Raw genomic sequence first — 17,001 nt, forward strand, 5'->3', positions numbered from 1 at the left:
CACACTAACAAACAAATGGTTTGTATTGAATATGTAACAACCAACTTAAACGAGCACTAGCCTACAGAATGTGGGAACACATATGCACATCTATTTGTATATACAGTATGTACAAGAAGATAATACTGAATGTTGAATACACTGTATGAAATTGTTTTAAAATGCAATGTTAATATTTATTCGTTTTATCTGTTTCAACTAAGTATCTATCTGTCTCCTGCCATATAACTGTACATCTCCTTTAAGCCATTCCTAGCTGTCCATCTATCTGTCGGCCCGGCACACTGCCTAGTAAGCTAGCAATCTGGCCATCTATCTATCTATTATTGCAGCTGTCAATCTAAATGCCATCTAAATATTGGACACTTGTTGATAGGTTCTGAGCCTTATGCTGATGATGCTTCAACACAGTGAGTTTGAAATGACCCCAGGACACTTCCTCAGTGGAAATGTGATGAGATGAGGTGCATTACTATTGATCAGGGCCCATAGTGCTCTGCTGGTGAAAAGTAGTGCACTATATAGGTAATTGGGTACCATTTGGGACACAACCTGGGGTCTGGTACACTAGGTGTATGGAGAGGTCTGTTTGATTCAGCTGAGTTCTGCACTATGGCAGCTGCACTATAGTTCTTCACCTTATGTACAGAATATGTACAATCTTTAGATGGTGGCCAGTTTTCTTGCGTTTTGAATTTAGGAAGCAGAGAAAAAGAAACGCATCATATCCCATATTTTTAAACACTATCTTTTTAAGTAGACAATTGAAATAAACAATGTAGATGAATTGAAATGAAGGGGAAATAAAATATTAAAGTCAAAAGTATTTCTTTCCTCTGGTTCCATTGTGTGAATATATCTGGGACGCTATGACAAGGATGTCATTACTTGAGGCCAAGATTTATGTACTTTGCTCAATGTGTTTAATTATTGTTTAGTTATCATTCAGTAACTACTGCCTAAATGTGATTCACTATATAAGATTCTTAAATGGAATCTTCAAAAGAGACTAGGAAAAAGTGTACATTGCCTTGTATTCTATGTTCTTGAACCTGGCCAACGATAATACTGTACATTTACATTTTAGACTCACACCTTTTTCTTTTCCGTAGATGTATTTCTAGTTTCAGACTTCATTGCACCTCATTAAATGTGCTCTTAAATGAAGACGTGGAATGGCAGTGCTCCACGCTCCTCTCTGCAAGCTTCCCCTCCCGGGGAAGGCCTGCACTCTCCCAAGACCTCCCCGTCACGGTTCACAGCTCCCAGCTTGTGCCATCAACCCCCCGCAACTTATCCAGAACGCTGCACCCAGCCTGGTGTTCAACCTTCCCAAATTCTCCCCATATCACCCGCTCCTCTGCAAACTCCACTGGCTTCCAGTCAATGGTCGCATCCACTACACGACCATGGTACTTGCCTACGGAGCAGCAAGAGGAACTGCCCCTCCCTACCTTCAGGCTATGCTCAAACCCTTACACCCCAAACCGAGTTGAGGTCTGAAAACAACGTCTCAAACCCTACCTCCTTAGAGTATCTCAAATAATCCCACCAATAATTGGGCATAAGATCAGCATTGGGCTGCCTCTGTAAACACATCCTAAGGATGTCATAAGTAAGTTTCCATTATACTGTATGTCTGTACTGCAATGGATTTGCTGAAAGAGACAATAACAGAGATGTACTAAAATAATACGTCACTTTATTTCACACTTTCTGCTGTTGTTCGCTTAGCATTTTGTGTGGATTTTTATCTTACCGCTGGACCCACAAAATACACCTCCAATAGGTCAGAATTCAACATCAAACATCCTAGATATTGACAGAAGGCATAAATCAGTGCCATACTACCAGGGCTAAGGCACAAAGGCAAATCATTTCATGAAATGAGAAAGGTAACAACAACAATAACAGTCATACAGTATTAACAATTATAATACACCTTTGGAGGGGTTGGGCTAAATGCGGAAGACAGATTTCCGTTGAAGGCATTCAGTTGTACAACTGACTAGGTATCCCTCTTTCCCTTTCCTTTTCCTTTCCTTATGCCAAAACAGATGCACAATTTAGCTTTCAGTTCAGACATGGACAACTCTGACCTTCAATAAGTCCTGTGTGGGTGTTTGTGTGATCTTGCTAATGGTGGAACTGTGTGCAACTGGCAATGTAAATTCTCCCTTTTGTGTTCCTTAAGCTGGGAAATGATGTGTCTGTGTGTATTTATACCATGGAACAATTTAATGTGTGGAGTGTACTAAATATAGTATCCTGGCATTTCTGGATGGGTCTGGCTCTGCAGGGCTTTCCATATGCTTTGAGAGGGGATTTGAGAAGTGTTCTGTTTGGGGGAGGGGTTGTGTTCATGGTGGAGTTGGTGTTTGGGGTCAGGCTGCAGGTTCCCCAGCGTCCCCCTTGGTTTTGGGTTCCTGCCACCAGTCTGCTACGAAGGACTCCTCGTAATCTCCTATCCCCTCAAACTCAGCGTCAGGGGGGGCCGAGGGAGAAGCCACCTCCTCTGAACTCACCACATCCTGCCAAGGAACACAACACAGAGTTACCAACATACAACAACACATCTACACTTTAAGATGAGGCTTGATTTCACTTGGCAGACATCTGAGGGATATAATTCTAACACATGTTGTCATCGTTCTCACGCTTTCTTTGCCTTTCTCTTGGCTCTTATTTTCTTTCCCTATGAATCTCTCACTACTAATGCATGCTGTCTCTCCCTCCCTTTCTCCTCTCGGTCCTCCTCGGTCCTCCTCTCCCCTCTGAGGTCTAAGCTGAGGCTGTGTGGTTAGCTGGGAGGGGCGGACCAGAGAAAAACACGTGGCAAGGCCTCAGTGTTCGACAACTCTCAGCTACATACCACACTCCACTGTCGGAAAACACAACGCCCCTCCCTCTCCCTATCAATCTCTCTCCCTTTCTCTCTCTTCCAGCTACTGACCCTCTTTCAACCTTTATCCATCCCACTCTCTCTACAGTAGTCTCCCTCATAGATCCCCTGTTGTCGGAATCAAAGTAAACACTGTGATTGACTGGACCCTTCCCCCCCACTTCTTTCCATGAAGTTGATTCAACACTTTGCTGGCCATTTTTCAGTCACCTCGCACAAAACAAAGTAGCATACTAGCTATTATACCCAAAAATTGTTCTGCACTTTGGAAATATTCTCGGCAACCCAAAATCAAAATCACCAGCCAATTTATTACAGTTTATTACTTCAGAGTTTAGTGCTTTTGCCCAGAATTTGTCCTGCACATAAAAACTGGTTTCCTCTGTTACTTCCATCTCCACCCCTTTGCAGGCAAGCCTTACCTCATCATCTGTCTGTAGGTAGTTCAGTGAAAACTCCAGCATTTCCCTCTGCTTGGTCGTTTGGTTAAAGTACCTCAGTGCCTCCTGCGAAACAAACGTGGCGCGTCAATATCATTGGTTGACACAAGAAGCAAGGAGAACACAAAGCTACAGTCCCCCCCCAAAAAGCGCTAGTTGTTTCCCTTTATTTTAATGCTCTTTTTCCCTCCAGTTAGCATATCATGAAGTATCCGCAGCACCACTAACTCCATTTGAATGATCACACTTTCAAAAAGGCCAATATGTTTCAAGGAGCTTTGTTGGTTTTATTTAATTGATGGCGTTACAGCTGCTGTAAGTGCTGTACTGGTAGGGCATAACCAAGAAATCATAGGACCTAAATCCTTTTAAATTTGAACATAAAATATTTTTATTGCCACCTTTGTAGGGAGTTGGTGTTCACACCATAGCTATATGTTACAGCTTTCCTTTTCTTGGTTTTTGTGGAGCTGTGGTGCTCCATAGCATATGTTAGTAAGGAAACAACAGCTAGACCATACCCCAAATCTGAAACTATTACACATCTTGTTTGGAATCAGGTTCAGGAATTAAGTTAATCTGGGTAAAGTTTATTACCATAATTCTAAATCAGTGGTATTCAAACTTTTTCAGCCAGAGACCCATTTTTTTCCGCCAGAATTTATGGGGATCCCACCCCAAAATCTATGAATTTAGATTTTTACATTAACAAATAACCTTTAATTCATTGCATTTTCATCTCTTATCAAAATGAAAAGAAACCAATAAATACATTTGCTCAATATTTTTTTGGTCCCTTCAGATTATCTTTCTCCAAAACGTTTGTGTATTGTCCCATACAACAACAACAAAAAATTGGCCATCCCACTGCGGTTCTCAGGGTCGTGACCCTGACTTTGAATACCACTGTTCTAGATGATGGTTCATATTAATCAGAAATGATACGTGAAGTCTTGACAGGGCACAACGGGATGCTGAGTTAGGTGTGAAGGTTATATAAAGCAAACTGGTTACTCACCGGGCGAGGCAGGAAGTGCGTCTCCTCCAGGCCCCACTGTTCTCGGTAGAAGCGGTAGTACACCATGTTCTGCTGCATCACCTGGTCGTTAGCGTCAAACAGCATGTAGCTGGCCGCACACGGAGCCGCGTTACGCACGTCGTTCACTGCACAGAGGGAGGGTGGGTCATCTGACAACTGCGTAACAACCTTCTACTCAACTAATGCAACTACACAGTGTTATTACATTGAATAGTTGCTGTACTATTTTGGTCATGAAATGCAAGTGCAGTAGAGTTCGGAGCTCTATTGAGGTGTGACACCTTCACGTCCTTACGTTTATAGTAGGCAAACTGGAGGTAGTGGTACATGGTAGCCACAAACTTTTCCACGAAGAAACCACCGACGTTGGGCATCAGGTTCTCCTCACACTTCACTTTACACTTCAGAACTTCCGTGTAGAGATCTGAGAGAAAGAGAGAGAGAGAGAGAGAGAGAGAGAGAGAGAGAGAGATTATACTGCTATGACTAGAGTCTCTGCCCTCTCAATTGGGACCATGAGTAGATGGGGGTTTGTCGGACACTCACCTGCCAGTGTAGGGTAGAAGTCTTTGTACTCTGTGACCTCATATGACCCTTCGCAGCCTGCCAGGCAGAGGTCGTACATTTTGAGGTACTCCGTAGTGGCCTGCTCCATGTCCCGAGCACTGGCGCTGAAATCTCCAGAGTTATACAATTTCACAGCCTTCAGGAACACAGGCTGGAGTACAGAAAGTACAAATCAAAGTGTTAGAGACACTAGACACGGGCTGAAAGGACAACAGCCAGGGGTCAGAAAGGACAGCCCAGTTAGAGACAGTAGACACGGGCTGAAAGGACAACAGCCAGGGGTCAGAAAGGACAGCCCAGTTAGAGACAGTAGATATGGGCTGAAAGGACAACAGCCAGGGGTCAGAAAGGACAGCCCAGTTAGAGACAGTAGACACGGGCTGAAAGGACAACAGCCAGGGGTCAGAAAGGACAGCCCAGTTAGAGACAGTAGATATGTGCTGAAAGGACAACAGCCAGGGGTCAGAAAGGACAGCCCAGTTAGAGACAGTAGACACGGGCTGAAAGGACAACAGCCAGGGGTCAGAAAGGACAGCCCAGTTAGAGACAGTAGACACGGGCTGAAAGGACAACAGCCAGGGGTCAGAAAGGCATGCCCAGTTAGAGACAGTAGATATGTGCTGAAAGGACAGGACAGGAGGGATGCAAAGTAGGAGGACTGGGGGAAACATAGCACGCAGTTGCAGAACAAGAACCAACATTTGAATAGAATTTGAACCTACATTCTATTCTGAGACTTTTTGCTAACAGAGTTGTGAAAAAAATACTATAGTATGTTTCTCAGCCATTCATGTTTAGATTGAGAAAGCCATCGATAACATACTAACCAACACATAGTTTCAATGAATAGTTTGAGTACTGTGTTCAGGTGGACCTTCGCACTTCAGCAAAGAAAGGAAAGGCGGGGTACTCAACAACAATGACAAAAATCATGAAAATGGCTTACCAAGAAAAACTTCCAAAAGGACGAATTCAAGGTAAAAAAGGAGTTGAAGCACTCAGAAAAAAAGGCAGAGATTGATTTCTTTTTGCTCACTTTAATTCATTGTACAGCTTTTTTTGCAAAGTGCTCCAACTCCTTTTTATCTGGAATTAGTCCTTTTGGAAGTTTTTTTTGGACAGACATTAGTTCTAGTACTGTGCCAGGTGATGGGTATCAGAGCTAGTCGTGATGTGTATGGGGGCTGGTTGTGAGCTGACCTCACACTGACCTCGTAGGGCCGCTCCTCGTGGTCGATGAGGTACTCGTCCAGCTCAAACAGGGTCTTGTAGTAGTTCATGTTCTTGGAGATGAAGGGGTCTTCCGGGTTCTTCTGGAGGAACGTGTGGGCCGCTGACACGGCCCTCTCTATGTTGTTTAGCTGTGGGAGAGAGCAGATACAGCATGTATCATCATTATTGTTATGGGTCATATAGGGTCCAGTAGTCTGATTGGTCGGTCTTGGCTCTCAAGTACTTAGTGTCATGTTGGATGACTTCTATAGACAATATCTCTCATTCTAACGAATGCCTAGCTGAAGCAAGGGGTTCTCTACATGCAGCAGGTCTTGCTAACACTAGTTAGTCCTCAGAATAGCATGACCTCTAACCTCAAATCACCTCACCAATTGCTAAGCGGTGTGCTTCAGCCACTGACTCAATGTGGCTTTATGGCATGTGCTGAAATTATCAACTGTCAATCAACACTTTTGGCAGTAAGAAGAATACTATATGCCTATATTCAAATATTACTATGTGGTAGCTAAGCCTGGAAATTGTCAAGAACCCATGCTGTGTAGATTCAAACAGTGACCTTGGTCTGTCTTATGGAGGAGGGTTTTTGGAATACTGCCATATATCTGAACAAGTGAAGAAATGGAGATCGCTCTTAACAGAGTCATGAGATCACCGGTTTGGCTGACACACGCACCTGGAACACCTATGAGAACGTCTGGATGTGAATAGAGGCAGATGCTGATCTGAGAAGATGCTCTCCTATGGAGGAGTGGGCCTGCCTGAGGAAACATTCAAATTATAACACTCACGTGTGCTCACAGGCCGCAGAAATGGTTGTACACGTATATTTTACGCACATTCCAATGGCACGCGTTTGGCTTACTTTCACTTTAAAAGTAAATCCTCTTTATTTTGCCAGGAGGGACGCTGTTGATTTGCCTGCTTGATATTCTACCTCATGTGGTGTTTGCTTTGGGAGAAAATAATAAGGCGATTGTTCTTACTGGGGGACTGTTTAACGGGGCGCTGTTAGAGAGACGTGGCATGTGCGTTCAACTCCTGCGTTTTCAGCATTCTCAACAGGTGGGCTGAGGAAAGTCTAGGAAAAACTTTATTGTTTCACGCTTGTGTCACAGTCTTGCTCATGGAAAACATGCTACTATGTGATATTTCATTCTAAGTATCAGGCTATAACATTAGCCTATGTAAATATCGGCCTATTACGTATTCGTTTTACGCATAACGATGTAATAGGTGTGCCAGGACAGGTTGTTACAATTAGATGATAATATTAGAATGAAGAATTTATTCCACATATCCTAAGATTCTTACAATTAGGCCTATTATCTACTAAAGGGAAAACCCACGGTGACCATCAGTATTATAGACATGTAGACATTTGTAAACCGTTATTTGGATATCTCACCCTAAATGTATTTAATATCCACCCATCCAGCAGAATAACTATTTGATCTCACCTGGTAGTAAGCATATTGTATGTACCGGTAGGGTACCCTCTTCTCAAAGGCTTCCAGAACATCTCTCTTTGGGTAGGCTACTGTAAACACTGGAAATGTTGTTTTGCACTTTTTAAGGCATGAAGCCCGGAGTAAGAAATGCCGCATGATGCGGAGACTGCTGTCCGCGAAGAGGGTATCATTGTCCCGACTGACAGTGCTACAGTTCTGGCTGCAAAATGCTTCGCTGTCTTTCAGGAGCCGGTGAAGACGCAAACTCAATTCCAGGTACTTGATGCTGTCCCTCCAGTTCTGCGCTGCATACTGGTCCAGAGCATGTCCATACGCAGATTCCAGTGGCATTAGGTCGTTCTGTGGGAAACTCTTAAAGCTATATTTCTCATACTGGGCTTCGACCAGAACCGGAGCGACCAAAACTACACAGAAACAAAATGAAAGCCAGGTTTCTTTAACGTTTGTAGGGGCCATTGTGTTTATTCTTTATTATGCCCTCCGTTTCTCCAACCAAATACGATTTCGGGATAATTTCTCCAGGGTTTTCTTCACCACTGAATGGTCATGTCTGTTTGCACGTACAGAGCCTTGGCCCGGCTTGGAGAGACGGAGAGGAGGGGACAGAAAAGTAAGGATTCCCCTGCAGGGAGTCAGTCGGAGGCAGTGATTTCGGGGTTAGGTTAGTCCCTGGGTCATAATGCCCTCCTATATATATATATATATATATATATATATATATATATATATATATATATATATATATATATATATATATATGGAGCAAAAGAACACACTGGAAAAAAGTGCATAAAATATGTAAATAAAGCCAATGTATGCCTGTGTGGTGGTCTAATAAGGAATATGCTATTATTGCCATATTTAAACATCTAAAGCAAATACTTTTTCACAGAGTCGACAACTCTTCAATGTTGTTTTTGCATGGGTAGGTTTGTTGGATCTACGAACATTCCAGCAAGCATGTTGGAACATGGAATGCCAGATGAGATGGTCATGGAGAGGGGCGTGATTTTTTATTTTTTTTATTTTTAACAGTGAAAATATGAGCTGCAAATTAACGTCGGCCTATTTGTAAATGTTAGATAGATAACAGTTCATATTTAAATAGAGAAGCTGTCCAAGGGTTGGAATTTAGGACCTGCGAGAACGTCATTCTGGGCCTTTCTTTTTCCGACTCAGCCAGATGGGCGCGTCCCGGTTAAATGACCTTCTCTATAGATACGGGTGGGGTATTCCCACACAGTGCAAATAACTTTCACTCACTCGATAGGCACACAAATAATAAGGCTTTGTAAACAGTATAGCATAAACGTTATTACATAGTAGGCCTTCGCTAAATAACGCTTTATTATAGGCGTAGGCTATGCTTTAAATCCTTTTCCTCCGTCATATACCTAGGCCTGTTATATATGGCGGAGAGCTACTTTACACGTTTACAGAATTCCTCTAAAAAGGAGGGGGTGAATTGGATTCACACCTCCCCCTTCTGAATGAGCTGAAGCTACGTCCGCACTTCTCTCTCTCTCCATCCATAGACGGTAACCAACGGATAAGTCATCTGTCCGTTTCTCATACTTTAACAAAACACCAAAGAACACGTTTATAATGGAGTCAATATTTGCGTTAATTTTTCTCTGTGTAACGGGAACCCATGTAAGCTGTAGCCCGGGCCCGTTAGAAGACGTAGTTATTGATAGGTATGACATTCCGAGAGTTTGTCCCAGAGAAGTGCAAACGGGAGATTTCGTCCGTTATCATTACAACGGTACCTTCACCGACGGCAAGAAGTTCGATTCAAGGTAAGTTACGACGCACGACTCGCTTGTATCGGTCTATTGACATAGTCCATCAAAGCTGAGATAGGCTATCTGATTCCTGTGCAAATAAATTCTGTATTCAGCTGGAGGACATTTTAGTTTTGTTCCTGTGACTATATGGTCTCACGCGGTTTGCCTGTTGCAGACGTGTCCGGGCTCGAAATTTGCAGCCCCTCTAAGCAACCATTTTGAAACTTTGTATCGAAGACCCTGCGATTCACAGATACATTGTAACTTTGTCCCCTGCGCTGTGCATTTCTGCAAAGATACTTTGCAACTGCCGTGTGCGTTAATGCATCCCCGAACGAGGCCTATGTGGCGCTCTCCACAATATCGTTCAATGGTGTTTACTATTGCGACATGCCACGCACACTCAATGCAGACGAACAGCTGAATTCAGTTGGTTGACAGGCTAGGCCTAGGCGACATCTTAAAATTCATTATTTAGGCCTATTTAGTTATTTTATGATGGCCTACTTTTGTATTGTGATCATTACTTATTTCATTCTTTGCACATAACCCATTCAGGTATGGTTTACAACCAGTTAACATGAATATAATAATAGGAATAGAATAACTTTACTAGACCCAGCCTACCATTGAAATAAGTATATGTGTATTCTTGAGGAATGTCACTTATTTTCTCTCTCCCCCTCTCTTCTACCCATCCCCCCTCTTCAGTCATGAACGTGGTGCACCCTTCAGTGGCCAGGTGGGACTGGGGCGTCTCATCACTGGTCTGGACAGGGGAGTTCAGGGCATGTGTGTCAATGAGCGCAGAAAAGTTACCGTCCCCCCACACCTTGCCTATGGAAGCATAGGAGCAGGTAACAACTCATTTCATTCACGTATATGACCTGTACAGTTTACATAGGGCCCGGCACCAGGTAGTGTGCCCTGTACAAACTAAATTCCACAAATAGTTATCCTCTGATGTTGGCCCCAGTCGTATCGTCCAGTGGCGCACAATGAATTCCCAACCTGTCTCTCGCTCCTAGGTGATGTGATCCCTGCTGACACTGTGTTGGTGTTTGATGTGGTTCTGCTCGACATCTGGAACACAGAAGACAAGGTCCAGACACGCACCCTCAGCAAACCCGAGAGCTGCAAGCGCCTCGTGGAGGCTACTGACTTCATCCGTTATCACTACAACGGCACACTGCTGAACGGCGTGCCCTTCGACTCCAGGTGAGGTCCATATCTACTCTGGGAAAGCCAGTCATGCTGTATTTGTGCGCGCGCGTGTGTGTTAAACGTTCTGTCCACGACTCTTTCAGCCACTCTAGGAACGGCACCTATGACACGTACGTGGGCATGGGCTACCTCATTAAGGGCATGGACGAGGGTCTCATCGGCATGTGTGTGGGAGAGACACGCACCATCATCATCCCACCCTTCCTGGCCTATGAGGAGAAGGGATATGGTAACTACTAGTAACCACTGTTTATAACTCCTAGCCTATAAGCTATGTTGAAGATTACAAGGTTAAGACAACAGGGTTCTAATTTCCCATAACTCTTTGCGATTAATGGGACCAGCATCGCTAGTTAGCAACGGCTCTAGTAGTTATCAATGGCTGGTCCCATGAATTTGTTTATTTTTCGAAAGCTTCCGCATGGAATTATTACATTGTCTTAACCTTGTCTTTTTTAACCTAGCCTATAAGAAGGGATATGGTAACTACTAGTAACCACTGTTTATAATCCCTAGCCTATGAGAAGAAGGGATATGGAAACTACTAGTAACCACTGTTTATAATCCCTAGCCTATGAGAAGAAGGGATATGGTAAACACTATGTATAACCCCTAGCCTGGGCCCTTAACAGCTGATAAACACAGGAAGTGTATATAGTAGGCTACATAGAGTTTAGAGTCGAGAAATGTTTATTCAAGTGTCACTCCACAACAACAGTTGACAAGACATATTACAGATTCAAAACAATGTTGTGGACCACCCCCTCTGAGGAAGTAAGATTTGCATTATGCTGTGCATAGATAATATAATTGACTCTAAACACCCATCCTCCTCTTCCAGGCACCGTGATTCCATCCCAGGCCACCTTGGTGTTTGAGGTCTTCATGATTGACCTGTTCAACCCTAAGGATGACATCGCCGTGGTGGTCAAGGAGGTGCCTAAGACCTGCACCCGCAAAACCGTGGTGGGAGACTACATCCGTTACCACTACAACGGCACCTTCCAGGACGGCTCTGGCTTTGACACCAGGTAGGAGCGTGTTTAGTACATCTACTGTCTGTCAAACCAAGACTTGTGTGAGTCAATAGTGAGTGTAAAGACTGACTCTAATTTGCATTTACTACGTTTCCTCTTCCTGCAGCTACCAGCGCAACAGCACATACAACACCTACATTGGCATGGGCTATGTGATCCAGGGCATGGACAAGGCCCTCCAGGGGTTGTGTATCGGAGAGAAGAGGCGTGTCATCCTTCCTCCTCACATGGCCTATGGGGAGAAGGGAACTGGTGAGTGTGTGGCTCTGGCATTGGCCAAAGGTTTTGGGGTGGGAGGAGTCAGAGTTGCATTTACACATTACTGTCCGGTGCCTACCGTGAGTCATGTCCCTCTTCAAATTCCTTTCTTCCTCTCCTCCCCCCACTCTAGGAGACATCATCCCTGGCTCGGCCGTGCTGGTCTTCGACATCCACGTTATCGACTTCCACAACCCTAAGGACCTCATTGAAATCAAGGTGACCAGCAAGCCCAAGAAGTGCAACCTGACCAGTGAGGTGGACGACCTGATCCAGTACCGTTACAACTGCTCCCTGATGGACGGCACCTTGCTCTACTCCTCGTGAGTAGGAGCGCCACCTGTCCATCGCACCGCCATACTGCAACGCCACACTGCACCGCCTGATCCAGTCATGTAATCTAATCACCCCGGGCTACTTGTCTGACTGATATCACTAGGCCTCCATGCCAACAGACAGGAAGACTTATCAGCTACGTATGTTGTGTAGAAATGAAAATAGAACCAAGATATAGAAACCAGCCATATCTATAACTATATCTTCCATATTATATACATCTTACAATGTGGAAAGTATAAGGCTACATACTTAATTCCTACCGACTGATAACACGTTGGAGCATCGGCAGGGCCTTGATCGATATCTCCCTCTTCCAGGGACCACTATGAGAATGCCCCCATCACCACCCTGGGAGCCAACAAAGTGATTGAGGGTCTGGACGAGGGCCTGAGGGGCATGTGTGTGGGAGAGAAGAGAGTGGTGATCGTCCCACCCCATCTGGGACACGGAGAAAATGGAGGCGAGTGAACGAACTAGTCATGATCACTTTCATCTTGAAACATGGAGCCAAGTCCTGCGTGGAGATGTCTTGCATTTGGACATGCCATTATTCTGACACTGTCTCAATGTCTCTCATCATGCTCTCCCCTCCCATGTCCCTGCAGCCAAGGGCGTTCCCAGCAGTGCCGTGCTGCACTTTGAGCTGGAGCTGTTGGACCTGCAGAAGGGAGTGCCTGACGGCTACATGTTTGTGTGGCTGGGGGACAGCCCAGATCCCCTGTTCCCTGCCATGGACCTCAACAAAGATCTATCTGTCCCTCTGGAGGAGGTAAGATAACACACGCCAGACATTTAGCATGATCCATCAATCAAAGTCAGGATTCACCCAATACATTCTGCCCTTTGCTTGGTAAGGCGCTGGCGCTGGTAACATCCTTGTGTAGGTCAGGACAACAAGTCAGGCGATCATCTAAACCCGCAGTTATTCTTCATGTGATGTAGCTCTTGAAAGGACAACTCTCATATGTCTCTCTGTTCTCCCTCTCTCTAGTTCACAGCCTTCATAAACATCCAGGTGGCGGAGGGCACAGGTCGCCTGAGGCCAGGGATGGATGCTGACGGCATCATCAAGGACATGTTCAACAACCAGGACCGCAACAGGGATGGCAAGATAGTGGCTGAGGAGCTCAAGCTGAAGGTGGAGGAGGATTCTGACAAGGCCAGACATGAGGAGCTGTGAGGGGGTAGTCGAGCCGGGCGGAAGGGTGCGGGGACGGAGAGAGACACAACAGACTGACAGACAGAATCTATGCAATTAGGGGGTTACCAACTAGCGGAGCTCTTAGATACATTTATTATGTAGAAAACACAGAAGGTTGGTGGCATCTTAATTGGGGAGTACGTGCTCGTGGTTATGGCTGGAACGGACGAAGTTTAATGGTATCAAATACATCAAACGCATGGTTTGATGCCATTCCATTTGCTCCGTTCCAGCCATTATTATGAGCCGTTCTCCCCTCGGAAGCCTCCACTGGTTGAATATAACCCAAAATGGTCCATACTTATTTAAACGAAAGACTGCTTCCATGTGTTGTAAATTGCCTTATGAAAATGTGGTTCATCTGTACTTTTTATAAATAACTTATTCAGCAGCCTCATTATGTTTAAAAAAAAATGTTTGAGACACATTTTGCTAAAAGCACTTTCATTGAACTACCTTGTCAGCCATTTGGGATGTTCCTTCTTCCCAGGATGCAATGCAGTTGGCTTCAAAATGGCTGACTCCCACTCTTAAATAGCTGTCTCCCACTCCTCCCCTTCTTCCCAGATATGAAAATGATGTTAAAACTGTAGGTTGTATATTTTAAGAGTGGATATTTTGTGCAATACAAGATTTTTTAAGTGCCTTGCATTGTAGAACATACATCACAAAAAAACAACATCTGTTTTTCTAATAAAAAACGATAAAAAATGCATCGTTTCCTGTATTTGGGATCCATGTTCTTTGTCTATGGATTGTGTAGGTTGGGAATAACATTAGTATAGAGTTCCCTGGGAATAGAATCACTGGTGATTACAAAATTGGATTTTAGCATGTTTTACAAAAAAGAAACAGACCTAGATGAAGTGAAACAAGGGTTCAGTGGCCACATTTTATTTACAGATGTGGAGAGGTTATCCTGTTATGCCTACATATCTCATACAGGTGAAAAATACAATATAGTGACTCAGTAGAGAATGTAGCGAACACACTGTCCTCTCAGGAACACACGTCTCAAGAGAAATGTATGACCTGATTCTTGCATACTGTACCAGTGACATCGCCATTTAATATGAATGGATTTCCACTTCAAATCTTTAAACATGTAACTGGGTGAAAATGTTAAACTATAATTTGGCAAAACATACTAATAATAGCAATAGAATCAGATGCCATGGCTGTACCAAGAACTAAAAACCTCTGTTAAGTGGCAATGAAATGTTTTGCCATCATACAAAAATTGAAAAGTACTAAATATTCAGATGTTCTTCACCATAGACCGAATAGGTCAACCATTATTTCTACAGGACTCGAAAAAGGCAACAATTGGCCTTTAAAAGATAATCAAAACTCCGCTGTTTTACAGAAAGTGATGACATTTCAGAGAAAATACAAACACGCCAAATATTCAAGTACTTTCAATGTATTAAGGCTGAAGGTGGATGGACTCTTTGAGACCAGCACGGAGTGATAATGTAAATGTCAATATATATACACACACACATATGGCTCGAATTACTATTACTTTGACCACATGGTGGCACTGTGGCGCCAAAAAAGTCCATTGTAAAACGTAGCCAAGCACACAACCCTATGCCATAATACCGTGGCACAGCATCATCAGATTCCATACTGACGATGTCCACATAAAACAGTAGTCTATTATTAAGAGCTGAAAGTAAATAAGTGTCTAACATGAACGTAATTTACTGTAATCATTCTCATAGAATAGACACTTCTCAAGAAAAGGGGGAGAACAAAGTCTTACGAAACAAAAAAGATGGCATATAGTGTATAGAACACCAAGATAAAACACTGACGTTTCAAACTGACATGGTAAAAGTCAAGTTAGCTTGCCCTTTATATCACAAATATATGTTCCACATGACAAACAAACCGTAACTCCTTCAACTTTCATCTATACAGAGAAGAGAACAACATCTAGATCCATACATCATCTAGATCTATACATCATCTAGATCCATACAACATCTAGATCCATACATCTAGATCTATACATCATCTAGATCCATACAACATCTAGATCCATACATCTAGATCTATACATCATCTAGATCCATACAACATCTAGATCCATACATCTAGATCTATACATCATCTAGATCCATACAACATCTAGATCCATACAACAGCACTCACATGCATACATACAGTATCAGTCAAAGGTTTGGACACACCTACTCATTCCAGGGTTTTCCTTTATTTTTACTATTTTCTACATTGTAGAATAATAGTGAAGACATCAAAACTATGAAATAACACATATGGAATCATGTGTTAACCAAATCAAAATATATTTTATATTTGAGATTCTTCAAAGTAGCCACCCTTAGCCTTGATGACAGCTTTGCACACTCTTGGTATTCTCTCAACCAGCTTCATGAGGTAGTCACCTGGAATGCATTTCAATTAACAGGTGTGCTTTGTTAAAAGTTAATTTGTGGAATTTCTTTCCTTCTTAATGCGTTTGAGCCAATCAGTTGTGTTGTGACAAGGTAGGGGTGGTATACAGAAGATAGCCCTATTTGGTAAAAGACCAAGTCCATATTATGGCAAGAACAGCTCAAATAAGCAAAGAGAAATGACCACTCCATAATTACTTTAAGACATGAAGGTCAGTCAATGCGGAAAATTTCAAGAACTTTTAAAGTTTTCTCAAGTGCAGTCGCAAAAACCATCAAGCGCTATGATTAAACTGGCTCTCATGAGGACCGCCACAGGAAAGGAAGACCCAGAGTTACCTCTGCTGCAGAGGATAAGTTCTTTAGAGTTACCAGCCTCAGAAAATGCAGCCCAAATAGATACTTCCCAGAGTTCAAGTAACAGACACATCTCAACATCAACTGCATGAATCAGGAGGAGGAGACTGCATGAATCAGGCTTTCATGGTTGAATTGCTGCAAAGAAACCACTACTAAAGGACACAAATAAGAAGAAGAGATTTGCTTTGGACCAAAAACACGAGCAATGGACATTAGACAGGTGGAAATCTGTCCTTTGGTCTGATGAGTCCAAAGTTGAGATTTTTGGTTCCAACCGCTGTGTTTTTGTGAGACACAGAGTAGGTGAACAGATGATCTCTGCATGTATGGTTCCCACCATGAAGCATGGAGGAGGTGGTGTGATGGTGTTTTTCTGGTGACACTGTCTGTGATTTATTTAGAATTCAAGGCACACTTAACCAGCATGGCTACCACAGCATTCTGCAGCGATATGCCATCCCATCTGGTTTGCGCTTAGTGGGACTATAATTTGTTTTTCAACAGTACAATGACCCAACACACCTCCAGGCTGTCTAAGGACTATTTGACCAAGAAGGAGAGTGATGGAGTGCTGCATCAGATGACCTGGCCTCCACAATGACCCGACCTCAACCCAATTGAGATGGTTTGGGAGAGTAAAGGAAAAGCAGCCAACAAGTGCTCAGCATATTTGGAACTCCTTCAAGACTGTTGGAAAAGCATTCCAGGTGAAGCTGGTT

At 43.4% G+C, this 17,001-nt stretch overlaps 2 protein-coding genes across 2 annotated transcripts; one reads left to right on the top strand and one right to left on the bottom strand.

The window, feature by feature from the left end:
- Window positions 1-1,682: 1,682 nt before the first annotated feature.
- Window positions 1,683-8,266, bottom strand: LOC115197704 (endoplasmic reticulum protein SC65). Its single transcript, XM_029759481.1, has 7 exons — window positions 7,642-8,266; window positions 6,160-6,309; window positions 4,928-5,099; window positions 4,677-4,805; window positions 4,361-4,506; window positions 3,325-3,408; window positions 1,683-2,531 (listed from the first exon to the last, which is right to left on the bottom strand). The coding sequence occupies exons 1-7, from the start codon at window positions 8,107-8,109 to the stop codon at window positions 2,385-2,387; spliced, it is 1,296 nt and encodes a 431-aa protein (XP_029615341.1). The 5' UTR covers window positions 8,110-8,266; the 3' UTR covers window positions 1,683-2,384.
- A 714-nt stretch (window positions 8,267-8,980) lies between these two features.
- LOC115197713 (peptidyl-prolyl cis-trans isomerase FKBP10) lies at window positions 8,981-14,212 on the top strand. The gene is made up of 10 exons (XM_029759493.1): window positions 8,981-9,452; window positions 10,152-10,297; window positions 10,469-10,658; window positions 10,748-10,893; window positions 11,506-11,695; window positions 11,808-11,953; window positions 12,093-12,282; window positions 12,616-12,758; window positions 12,904-13,067; window positions 13,290-14,212. The coding sequence occupies exons 1-10, from the start codon at window positions 9,259-9,261 to the stop codon at window positions 13,476-13,478; spliced, it is 1,698 nt and encodes a 565-aa protein (XP_029615353.1). The 5' UTR covers window positions 8,981-9,258; the 3' UTR covers window positions 13,479-14,212.
- The last annotated feature ends 2,789 nt before the right edge of the window (window positions 14,213-17,001 follow it).

Source organism: Salmo trutta, chromosome 1 (genome assembly GCF_901001165.1).
Source record: "Salmo trutta chromosome 1, fSalTru1.1, whole genome shotgun sequence".
Lineage (NCBI taxonomy): Eukaryota > Metazoa > Chordata > Actinopteri > Salmoniformes > Salmonidae > Salmo > Salmo trutta.